Source organism: Staurois parvus, unplaced genomic scaffold (assembly GCF_062004578.1).
Source record: "Staurois parvus isolate SC_StPar_1 unplaced genomic scaffold, SC_StPar_1.0 ptg000300l, whole genome shotgun sequence".
Classification (NCBI taxonomy): Eukaryota; Metazoa; Chordata; class Amphibia; order Anura; family Ranidae; genus Staurois; species Staurois parvus.
The window spans coordinates 1,566,572-1,579,439 of NW_028318096.1; the positions used below are offsets into that span (position 1 = coordinate 1,566,572).

The 12,868-nt window shown below is 48.6% G+C and overlaps 1 protein-coding gene across 1 annotated transcript in view; it reads right to left on the reverse strand.

Moving 5' to 3' along the window:
• LOC149457859 (E-selectin-like) overlaps positions 1–12,868 on the reverse strand; it is a 228,506-nt gene that overhangs the window by 148,694 nt on the left and 66,944 nt on the right. Inside the window, exon 3 of the mRNA XM_089683079.1 lies at positions 2,283–2,390. Within this exon, the coding sequence (XP_089539205.1) occupies positions 2,283–2,390 (108 nt within the window). The remainder of the gene's footprint in view (positions 1–2,282; positions 2,391–12,868) is intronic.

Genomic DNA, 12,868 nt, shown 5'->3' on the forward strand with positions numbered 1-12,868 from the left:
ATTTGAACAAATATAGGAGTGAATCTTTCCAATGGGAACACTTACATACAAATTTTACAGAGGATCTAAACCTTCCCAACTCTATCTAACGCAAAAAAAAAAAATAAATGTTTTGCCTATAGATACATTGAAAATTTAAAAATAGGAGTTAGGGTGAGTTTTTATGAAACCTTAAAATAGCCAAGCAGACTCAAAGTATATCTAAACCTAATTACTAACATAACATACGCTTTAACATGTTAATGCAATTCCATAAATTGTTTTCAGTCTTTTTAAATCTGTCATTTTATTCAAATAATACTTCCTGTTTTGTGCTGGCAATGTTCTCCCAATTGTGTTACTGCTTTTTACCCTGTCAAACATAACGGAAACTATCAGTGTTACCACTAAAGGGAAGCTAGTCCTGATTAATGATGTGCAGGTCACTCTGGAGAGAGTGCAGGAAATTGCTGAAATAAGCTGGAAGAGATCAACAGCACTGGAATAGGTAAAAAGTACAAATAGTATTTGATGAAAAATTCTGGGAATTGTTTCAAACATGGTGTGTTAGAAACTTAAATGTAATTGAGTTAGGGTTTAGATCAGGGGTGTTCAAACTTTGACTTTCCTGGGCCACATTGGAAGAAGGAGGTATTGTCTGTGAGCAAACATAAAATACACTAACAATAAGAAGAGCTGATGAGCAGAAAAAGTTGTGCAGTTAACGATCACTGATATAGATAATATCTGAGTAATAAAACTCATTTTTTGCAATATTTTTATTATAAAAGTAAAAGAAGGCAATATAAAACTAGCATAATATTTGACACTGTTTTTGATAACAAATGCATCAATATCCGGTTTGATGGATGTAGTAGCAATTCTCAATGAATTCTTAAGGTGCTCTTCAGATATTTTGGTTCTAATTTTGCCCTTCGTGTGCTTCATCCTTGAAAATAGTTGCTCACAAATATAGGTGTTGCCGAAAACTAATGACATGAATAAGGCATGATTGTGAAGAATTTTTTCTTTAGGAAGATAAAACTCCAGTAAAGAGACACTGCCAAATTTTTATTTGGTCGCATGTGTTCACAATGTAATTATGTAAATACATTTTTACAAAAAATTCCCCAAAAAAGGCCTGCAAGCAGTGATAGAACTATTATAAAGTGGATGTTTAGGTCGTTCCTATGGCTCAATCTCCAGTTGTAGCACAAGTACTGGCTGCAATGCCCTCTCACCAGACCCAACGACACAGCAGCAGTGATCTCTCTGATTAGGTGTCCGCTCACCTCTAGTGACTCTAGTAGGTAACTCAGCAAAGTCTGTATCCTGTCAGAGGCTCAGTTCCTGTGCACTCTGGTCACAGCTCTCTACTCTCTGGTTCTCCATGCCATGATTGCTTGATGGCTTTCCAGTGGGTCAGTCTCTTTCTGTCTCTAAGGAAATCTCCACAGCATGGTCCTTTCAGTTTCACTCCCCATGCTGCATTGAACTCTGTGGGAATTGTAATTTAGAGCCAATAGCCTCCATTAAGTGGCGCTCCTTAAGGGACTATATGTCCCAGTGTCTCTCTGCTGCAGACAGGAGGAGAAGGGGAGTGTGAGCGGGGGGATTACACAGAGCCCACATTTGCACCTCTCCCCTATCACAGTACAGCTACTTTGCCATGCTACCCAGAGGAGGAACGAGTGTGGGTTTGGATGGAGATACACAACTGGCAGCTCACAGTGGCAGGGGAAGAGGAATCAATATAGCCGGCAGGCACCCAGCTACACATATTTGCAGAACTATTGTAATTTTTTAATTTAGGCACCCAATTAAGCTAATAGAAATGGGTCTATGTAAAAAAAAATTGCAGCACAGATGTTTTAAGCATTTGCACAGGCCAATGAATGATTGCTGTATTGTTTGTAATATGATTATCACATATATTCATCAACTCAATCTTGTGGCCATAATGCTGCATTTTTCTAAAATACCTCAATCACAAAATACCATATTATGGCTACTAGACGGAAACAATTACAATAAAAACAATGCCGCAAATGTTTTAGTAAAAATAAACTGGAGACAATGAAAAGAAGAGTACAGTTGTTACTCACATTGGTCAGATTAATTGTTTCATTTTCTCAGAGAATAAAATATTAAACTTGATTGTTTGTTTGTGTTAAAAACTAGATCCAGGTTTGCTCTTAGATTCCTTTCTCCAAATGTTTTTAATAAATACATATAACACCAATACATCATTACAGCTTTAACAATATAAAAAGTAAAAAGAATGTAATGTAAATATACATTACCATGTTCACAGTTGTTTCCATGGAAGCCTGGCCAGCACTCACAGGTGTAATTTCCAATGTCCTCTATGCAGTCTCCATGATGACTACAAGTGGAATTTCTGCAGCTAACTATAGAATAGACAGGGTTTGTTACATAATTATTGACTCTTCTCATATTTTATTTTAAATGAGAGAAGTGATAGCATTTTAAAACAAATATTGAAAAACTGAACAAAGAATGATTACAAGATATAATTTACACAAAATTTTACTCATAAATAATGTTGTCTCACAAACATCATCTAAACTTTAAAGAACTTCATCAAATTTGCATAAATTGTTTTTGGAAATTTATATTTTAAGTATTCTATCCCATATATTTACTGTATACCATACTGATGCAACTAGAAACTTTACATTTCTAGAACATTTTAATAAAATTGCATGCAAAATATGCATAATTTGTGTTGTTTGTAGACACCCAAGCAATCATGTGTATCTTGTATTTGGCATTTAGAAACAAACTGGGATTTTTGTATGACAAAATATATGTGTTTTTATAAGCTGTCTACTTGGGATAAAAGACCCAGTTGATTTTCATGAATCCTTTATTGTTAATGATTTGGATATTTAGGTAATCGCTAATAGGACTCTTGAGACCGACATACAGTATGTATTAGGATGAGTGGTTTGCTAATGTGCAAAGGAAATGTTATGTTTGAAAATACTTACTAAAGTGGCAGCCCAAATAGCCAAGTCACATAACAAATGACAAGAAATAATTTATCTGAATGAACCATTGTTTATAAAAAAAATACTGTCATCTGAAGATATGTTTAAAATGGGAAGCCATAAATTAAATGGGCAGATTGACAGAGTAAAAGATAAAAAATACAATTTATAACTATAACAGAATCATCCTGACACATACAGGTATTAATATAACAAAGAGGAATAGAAAATAAACTGGAAGTATAGGCTAATATAAATTTGTTTAAAAATGTTTCCTCCCTTCCTCCTACCTATACTGCATATTGTTTGTAAAAGAGATTTGTGTAAATAGCTTTTTATTAGTTTTGGTGCTGTCATTTGATCAAAAAGTAGTGGCTCCCCTGAGTTAGCAAGCGTCTGCTGCAAGAGATGGGAGGGAGTGCCTACAATGGAGAGGCAATGGAAGCCAGCAGGTCATATAATGGCTTCATGAATTCAGCCCCATTGTCAAGCACTCCCTGACACAGGGGAGCTACAGCTTCTGGATCACAGTTTCGGTGCTGCCATGTGATCTAGATGCAGTGGCTCCCCTGAGTCAGCAAGCGTCTGTGCAAGGGATGAGAGGAAGTGCCTACAATGGAGGGGCTTTGGAAGCCAGCAGGTGATGCATGAATTCAGCCCCATTGTCAAGCACTCCAGCTTCTGGATCATATGACAGCACCAAAGCTAACAAAAAAAGGTACTTATACAGATCTCTTTTACACGCAGTATACAGCATGCAGTAAACCTCAGACATGAGGTCTATGCTGTTTACTTGTCTCTATAGATGAGCGAAGTATTCAAAAATTCGATTCGGCTGATTCGGCGAATTTGAGGAATAAATTCGATTCGAGGCGAATATATTCGCTGCGAATTTAACTTATAAAAGAGTGTTTCTAGGCTTCAGGGAGCCTTTATATTAGTACAGAACACTGTACCTTTAATTTAAATGCCCTTGGAGTCTGCTGGGGAAGAGAAATAATACTGTCAGTCAGTATGACATGCAGATGAGTGCCGTCGATCTTAGAATCACCGCACACTTCACTCATTTGGGCAGTCACGGGGCCAAAACCAGAGTGTGGAGCCACAGTGTGGCGGTGGAGGCAGCAGCAATGGGAGGCCATACAGCACCCTATGACAAAAATGGAACCCACCAGCAGTGTGAGGAGACCTGAAAATGGCACATGGCAGAGTGTGGCGATGGAGACAGCAGCAATGGGAGGCCGTACAGGGACCCATGACACACTCTGGACCTGGCAGCAGCATGAGGAGGCGGTACAGGGGCCCATGACAGATTACGGGCCTGGCAGCAGCATGAGGAGTCGGTACGGGGGCCCATGGCAGATTACGGGCCTGGCAGCAGCAATGGGAGGCCATACAGCACCCTATGACAAAATGGAACCCACCAGCAGTGTGAGGAGACCTGAAAGTGGCACATGGCAGAGTGTGGCGATGGAGACAGCAGCAATGGGAGGCCGTACAGGGACCCATGACACACTCTGGACCTGGCAGCAGCATGAGGAGGCGGTACAGGGGCCCATGACAGATTACGGGCCTGGCAGCAGCATGAGGAGTCGGTACGGGGGCCCATGGCAGATTACGGGCCTGGCAGCAGCAATGGGAGGCCCGTAATCTGCCAGCACCCTATGACAAAATGGAACCCACCAGCAGTGTGAGGAGACCTGAAAGTGGCACATGGCAGAGTGTGGCGATGGAGACAGCAGCAATGGGAGGCCGTACAGGGACCCATGAGAGACTCTGGACCTGGCAGCAGCATGAGGAGGCGGTACGGGGGCCCATGGCAGATTACGGGCCTGGCAGCAGCAATGGGAGGCCCGTAATCTGCCAGCACCCTATGACAAAATGGAACACACCAGCAGTGTGAGGAGACCTGAAAGTGGCACATGGCAGAGTGTGGCGATGGAGACAGCAGCAATGGGAGGCCGTAAAGGGACCCATGACAGATTACGGGCCTGGCAGCAGCATGAGGAGGCGGTACGGGGGCCCATGGCAGATTACAGGCCTTGCAGCAGCAATGGGAGGCCCGTAATCTGCCAGCACCCTATGACAAAATGGACAGCACCAGCAGTGTGAGGAGACCTGAAAGTGGCACATGGCAGAGTGTGGCGATGGAGACAGCAGCAATGGGAGGCCGTACAGGGACCCATGAGACACTCTGGACCTGGCAGCAGCATGAGGAGGCGGTACAGGGGCCCATGGCAGATTACAGGCCTGGCAGCAGCAATGAAAGGCCCGTAATCTGCCAGCACCCTATGACAAAATGGAACCCACCAGCAGTGTGAGGAGACCTGAAAGTGGCACATGGCAGAGTGTGGCGATGGAGACAGCAGCAATGGGAGGCCGTACAGGGACCCATGAGACACTGTGGACCTGGCAGCAGCATGAGGAGGCGGTACGGGGGCCCATGGCAGATTACGGGCCTGGCAGCAGCAATGGGAGGCCCGTAATCTGCCAGCACCCTATGACAAAATGGACAGCACCAGCAGTGTGAGGAGACCTGAAAGTGGCACATGGCAGAGTGTGGCGATGGAGACAGCAGCAATGGGAGGCCGTACAGGGACCCATGAGAGACTCTGGACCTGGCAGCAGCATGAGGAGGCGGTACGGGGGCCCATGGCAGATTACGGGCCTGGCAGCAGCAATGGGAGGCCCGTAATCTGCCAGCACCCTATGACAAAATGGAACACACCAGCAGTGTGAGGAGACCTGAAAGTGGCACATGGCAGAGTGTGGCGATGGAGACAGCAGCAATGGGAGGCCGTAAAGGGACCCATGACAGATTACGGGCCTGGCAGCAGCATGAGGAGGCGGTATGGGGGCCCATGGCAGATTACAGGCCTTGCAGCAGCAATGGGAGGCCCGTAATCTGCCAGCACCCTATGACAAAATGGACAGCACCAGCAGTGTGAGGAGACCTGAAAGTGGCACATGGCAGAGTGTGGCGATGGAGACAGCAGCAATGGGAGGCCGTACAGGGACCCATGAGACACTCTGGACCTGGCAGCAGCATGAGGAGGCAGTACAGGGGCCCATGGCAGATTACAGGCCTGGCAGCAGCAATGAAAGGCCCGTAATCTGCCAGCACCCTATGACAAAATGGAACCCACCAGCAGTGTGAGGAGACCTGAAAGTGGCACATGGCAGAGTGTGGCGATGGAGACAGCAGCAATGGGAGGCCGTACAGGGACCCATGAGACACTGTGGACCTGGCAGCAGCATGAGGAGGCGGTACGGGGGCCCATGGCAGATTACGGGCCTGGCAGCAGCAATGGGAGGCCCGTAATCTGCCAGCACCCTATGACAAAATGGACAGCACCAGCAGTGTGAGGAGACCTGAAAGTGGCACATGGCAGAGTGTGGCGATGGAGACAGCAGCAATGGGAGGCCGTACAGGGACCCATGAGAGACTCTGGACCTGGCAGCAGCATGAGGAGGTGGTACGGGGGCCCATGGCAGATTACGGGCCTGGCAGCAGCAATGGGAGGCCCGTAATCTGCCAGCACCCTATGACAAAATGGACAGCACCAGCAGTGTGAGGAGACCTGAAAGTGGCACATGGCAGAGTGTGGCGATGGAGACAGCAGCAATGGGAGGCCGTACAGGGACCCATTAGACTCTCTGGACCTGGCAGCAGCATGAGGAGGCGGTACGGGGGCCCATGGCAGATTACGGGCCTGGCAGCAGCAATGGGAGGCCCGTAATCTGCCAGCACCCTATGACAAAATGGAACACACCAGCAGTGTGAGGAGACCTGAAAGTGGCACATGGCAGAGTGTGGCGATGGAGACAGCAGCAATGGGAGGCCGTACAGGGACCCATGACAGATTACGGGCCTGGCAGCAGCATGAGGAGGCGGTACAGGGGCCCATGGCAGATTACAGGTCAGGCAGCAGCAATGGGAGGCCCGTAATCTGCCAGCACCCTATGACAAAATGGACAGCACCAGCAGTGTGAGGAGACCTGAAAGTGGCACATGGCAGAGTGTGGCGATGGAGACAGCAGCAATGGGAGGCCGTACAGGGACCCATGAGACACTGTGGACCTGGCAGCAGCATGAGGAGGCGGTACAGGGGCCCATGGCAGATTACAGGCCTGGCAGCAGCAATGGGAGGCCCGTAATCTGCCAGCACCCTATGACAAAATGGAACACACCAGCAGTGTGAGGAGACCTGAAAGTGGCACATGGCAGAGTGTGGCGATGGAGACAGCAGCAATGGGAGGCCGTACAGGGACCCATGAGACACTGTGGACCTGGCAGCAGCATGAGGAGGCGGTACGGGGGCCCATGGCAGATTACGGGCCTGGCAGCAGCAATGGGAGGCCCGTAATCTGCCAGCACCCTATGACAAAATGGAACACACCAGCAGTGTGAGGAGACCTGAAAGTGGCACATGTTTGGGGCATGATTCATGGCGGATTTAGTCAGTTGTGTCAGGAACTGGTGGTTTGAAATCCAGACTAATCCACGCCTTATTCATTTTCACAAACGTGAGTCTCTCCACACTTTAGGTGGACAGTCGTGTCCTCCGCGGAGTTACAATACCTCCCGCCGCACTAAACACGCGCTCCGATGCCACGCTACTGGCCGGGCATGACAGCCTTTCAAGGGCAAATTCAGCTAGTTGGGGCCAAAGGTCAAGTTTCGTTGCCCAGTAGTCAAGGGGATTGTCTACCTCGGTTGGCAGGGTGCTGTCCAAGTCGGCCCAAGCCTGTTTTTTGAGGTCCTGCTCCAGGTCCACCTGATGCTGCTGCTGCTGCGGCTGGTTAGTAGTTTCTTCACTGCGCTGGTGAAGAAAGCTACTCATCATCGACTGCAGACTGTGGCAGCCGCTGCTGGTGGAGCTGCCACTGCTCCTACCACCCCACCCCTCCCCTGCTGCCATGGCAGCGGAACGCGAGCGCACAGGGCCCACACTGTCTGAGGATGGACGTTGGCGCAGAAAGGCAGAGACCAACTGACTACATAGGTGGTTTTTATAGTACGTTATTTTGGCCTCCCTCTCAGCAGGTGTGAAAAAGGCCACCATTTTTGAACGGTAGCGAGGGTCCAACAAGGTGGACAGCCAAAATCCCTCTGTCTGATGGTTATTATTCGGCTGTCGCTACGCAAGCAACCGAGCATGCTATGGGCCTTTTGTGCCAAGGAATGCGAGGGACTCCCTGCCTCCATCTCCACAGCATACTGCCTTGGTGCGTCTGGGTCCTCTGTCTCCTCCTCCTCCTCCTCTACCAGATGCTCCTGCTCCTCCACTCCTGTCCCGCTGAGTGGAAAAACCACCCATTTCACTCAATAATTCCTGAGCACCAATGTCCTCCTCTACCTCCTCCTCTTCTTCCTGTCCTGCCCCCACAGGGGTCATGTGGCGTTGAGATCTGTGCGCCACGTCTACCGCACCCTGACCAGCCATTGTTAACAGCATTTGTTCCAGGACGTGCAACAGAGGAATGACGTCATTCATCTCATAGTCCTGCCGACTCACGAATAGCGTGGCCTCCTCAAAGGGCCTGAGCAAGCGGCAGGTGTCACGCATGAGCTGCCAATGGCTGACATCGAAGTTACACAGGGGAGTACCTTTATCCGCTTGTAACATCAGGAAATCGGTGATGGCCTTTCGCTGTTCGTAAAGGCGGTCTAACATGTGTAGGGTTGAATTCCACCTTGTTGCAACGTCGCAGATCAGGCGATGCTGTGGAATTCCGTTCTGCCGCTGCAGCTCAAGGAGGGTGTGCTTTGCGGTGTAGGAATGGCTGAAATGCATGCAAAGTTTACGTGACATTTTAAGGATGTCTTGCAGTGGGATGGTGGATTTTAGGAACCGCTTGACAACCAGATTGAACACGTGAGCCATGCATGGCGCATGGCACAACCTTCCTTGACGCAGAGCAGACACCATGTTCTTTCCGTTGTCGGTCAACATGGTTCCGATTTTCAGTTTGCGTGGAGACAGCCATCTGTCGATTTCTCTGTTCATTACACTCAGAAGTTCCTCCCCTGTGTGACTACGTTTGCCAAGGCATACCAGGTGCAGCACAGCGTGACACCGTTGCGCCCTGCACATGTGATATGCCGGTCGGGTAATGGGACTTGGCACGGGGGTGGCGGCTGAGGACACGGCGGAAGAAGAGGTGGTAGAGGCGGACATCTTTGCTGGACCAAGGACGTGCAAACGTGGAGGCAAAAGCGGCGTGACCTGTCCAAGTTGCTGGTGCGGCTGTGACGGCACCACGTTCACCCAGTGGGCCGTAAATGACATGTACTGTCCCTGACCGTAGTTACAGCTCCACACGTCGGCGCTGCCGTGCACTTTGGCAGAGACCGACATGCTCAAAGACTGGCCCACCATCTCTTCTACATGTGAATGCAGGGCTGGCACTGCCTTTTTGGCGAAGAAATGCCGGCTTGGCACTCTCCACCGCGGCGCGGCACAAGCCATCATTTCTCGGAAAGGTGCTGAGTCCACCACTTGGAAAGGGAGGGACTGCAGCACCAGCAACTTGGACAGGAGGACGTTCAGCTTCTGCACCGTCGGGTGCGTGCTCGCAAACTGTTGTCTCTTGGAAACGGATTCCAAGAAAGACTGCTGACGGAATCCGTGAAGAGGAGTAGCAGGAGAAGGAGCATCTGAACGAGCGGAAGATGCCAACGAGCGACAACTCCCCTCAGCAGAGGTGTTGGAGCCTTGACTGGCTGATAGAGGGCGATTGATGTCGGGTGACGGAGCAAGTAACGGAGCGGGTGATGGAGCGGGGGCTGGGGCAGGCAGAACCGCCGTATCTTTATCACGGTTTTCCCAGGCCACCAAATGGCGACGCTGCATATGCTGCCGCAACGCTGTAGTCCCAACATGGGCCCCCTGGCCACGCTTGACTTTCTGGCCACATAGTCGACATACGGCTACGTTTACTTCCTCGGGCGGCTTGACGAAAACTTGCCACACCGCCGAGTAGGAAACTTTGCCCCCGCTACTCCTCACTGGCTGACTGCTACTTCCTCCGTGCACACCGGCACCACTACTGGCCGTGGTGGTAGGCTGCAGTGGAGCTGGTGCTCTACTCCGTGGCCGTTTGCCTCCACTGACACTGCTGTGACCCTGCTGCCTCCTGGGCAACCCACCGACTGTTTTGCTCGCTGCCAAGCTGCCACCCTCTTCTCCTGATGATGCGGAAGCAATAGCCTGATGACGACAAGGCTGCCAAGTGCGATCAGCCTCATCATCATCAATTAGGGTCTCCGCGTCACTACTAGCCCCCTCGGCTGCGTGTGGGTCAGGAGATAGACCTGTCTCTAGACCGGCTACCGAGCCACTCTCCTCGCCAGTACTTCTTCGCCTGGCTGCTGAAGAGGCGGATGTCTCCCCCCGTTCCTGACCGCCCTCTGTTAGCTCTTCCTCACTGTACAGTGGGGCTGAGCCCACAGCATGCGATACTTCGCTTGGTGAGGGAACACCAAAGGACAGGGGCAGGTAGAGGACACGTGATTTCAGTGGGCTTGCTCCCGGGCCATGCCAACTAACGGTTGTGTCTGACGTACCCACCGACCGTTGGCTGTAGGTGTCAGAGGTGACCTGGGAAGAGGAAGACGACCGAGCCAACCAATCGATGACGGCAGGGTTGTCGGTGGAGACACGACCGCTGGATGACACCGGGAGCACTGGCCTCTGGCTGCGACTAGTGCTGCCTCGACCCCTTCCTCTGCTGCCACGTCTGCTCGCTCCTAAAACATTGCCTCCTCTGCCACTCCTCTGCATGTTGTCTGACATACTCTTTAATTCAATGATTCTGTGTCCCTGAGTAACAATTCTGTGTCCCTGAGTAACAATTCTGTGTCCCTCAGTAACAATTCTGTGTCCCTGAGTAACAATTCTGTGTCCCTGAGTAACAATTCTGTGTCCCTCAGTAACAATTCTGTGTCCCTCAGTAACAATTCTGTGTCTGTCGCTGAGTAACAATTCTGTGTCCCTCAGTAACAATTCTGTGTCTGTCCCTGAGTAACAATTCTGTGTCCCTGAGTAACAATTCTGTGTCCCTCAGTAACAATTCTGTGTCCCTCAGTAACAATTCTGTGTCTGTCCCTGAGTAACAATTCTGTGTCCCTGAGTAACAATTCTGTGTCCCTGAGTAACAATTCTGTGTCCCTCAGTAACAATTCTGTGTCCCTCAGTAACAATTCTGTGTCTGTCCCTGAGTAACAATTCTGTGTCCCTCAGTAACAATTCTGTGTCTGTCCCTGAGTAACAATTCTGTGTCCCTGAGTAACAATTCTGTGTCCCTCAGTAACAATTCTGTGTCCCTCAGTAACAATTCTGTGTCTGTCCCTGAGTAACAATTCTGTGTCCCTGAGTAACAATTCTGTGTCCCCGAGTAACAATTCTGTGTCCCTGAGTAACAATTCTGTTTCCCTGAGTAACAATTCTGTGTCCCTCAGTAACAATTCTGTGTCCATGAGTAACAATTCTGTGTCCCTGAGTAACAATTCTGTGTCCCTGAGTAACAATTCTGTGTCCCTCAGTAACAATTCTGTGTCCCTCAGTAACAATTCAGTGTCCCTCAGTAACAATTCTGTGTCTGTCCCTGAGTAACAATTCTGTGTCCCTCAGTAACAATTCTGTGTCTGTCCCTGAGTAACAATTCTGTGTCCCTGAGTAACAATTCTGTGTCCCTCAGTAACAATTCTGTGTCTGTCCCTGAGTAACAATTCTGTGTCCCTGAGTAACAATTCTGTGTCCCCGAGTAACAATTCTGTGTCCCTGAGTAACAATTCTGTGTCCCTCAGTAACAATTCTGTGTCCCTCAGTAACAATTCTCTGTCTGTCCCTGAGTAACAATTCTGTGTCCCTGAGTAACAATTCTGTGTCCCTCAGTAACAATTCGGTGTCCCTCAGTAACAATTCTGTGTCCCTCAGTAACAATTCTGTGTCCCTCAGTAACAATTCTGTGTCTGTCCCTGAGTAACAATTCTGTGTCCCTGAGTAACAATTCTGTGTCCCTGAGTAACAATTCGGTGTCCCTCAGTAACAATTCTTTGTCCCTCAGTAACAATTCTGTGTCTGTCCCTGAGTAACAATTCTGTGTCCCTCAGTAATAATTCTGTTTCCCTCAGTAACAATTCTGTGTCTGTCCCTGAGTAACAATTCTGTGTCCCTGAGTAACAATTCTGTGTCCCTGAGTAACAATTCTGTGTCCCTGAGTAACAATTCTGTGTCCCTCAGTAACAATTCTGTGTCTGTCCCTGAGTAACAATTCTGTGTCCCTCAGTAACAATTCTGTGTCTGTCCCTGAGTAACAATTCTGTGTCCCTGAGTAACAATTCTGTGTCCCTGAGTAACAATTCTGTGTCCCTCAGTAACAATTCTGTGTCTGTCCCTGAGTAACAATTCTGTGTCCCTCAGTAACAATTCTGTGTCCCTCAGTAACAATTCTGTGTCTGTCCCTGAGTAACAATTCTGTGTCCCTGAGTAACAATTCTGTGTCCCTGAGTAACAATTCTGTGTCCCTCAGTAACAATTCTGTGTCTGTCCCTGAGTAACAATTCTGTGTCCCTCAGTAACAATTCTGTGTCCCTCAGTAACAATTCTGTGTCTGTCCCTGAGTAACAATTCTGTGTCCCTGAGTAACAATTCTGTGTCCCTGAGTAACAATTCTGTGTCCCTGAGTAAATATTCTGTGTCCCTCAGTAACAATTCTGTGTCCCTCAGTAACAATTCTGTGTCCCTGAGTAACAATTCTGTGTCCCTGAGTAACAATTCTGTGTCCCTGAGTAACGATTCTGTGTCCCTCAGTAACAATTCTGTGTCCCTCAGTAACAATTCTGTGTCTGTCCCTGAGTAACAATTCTG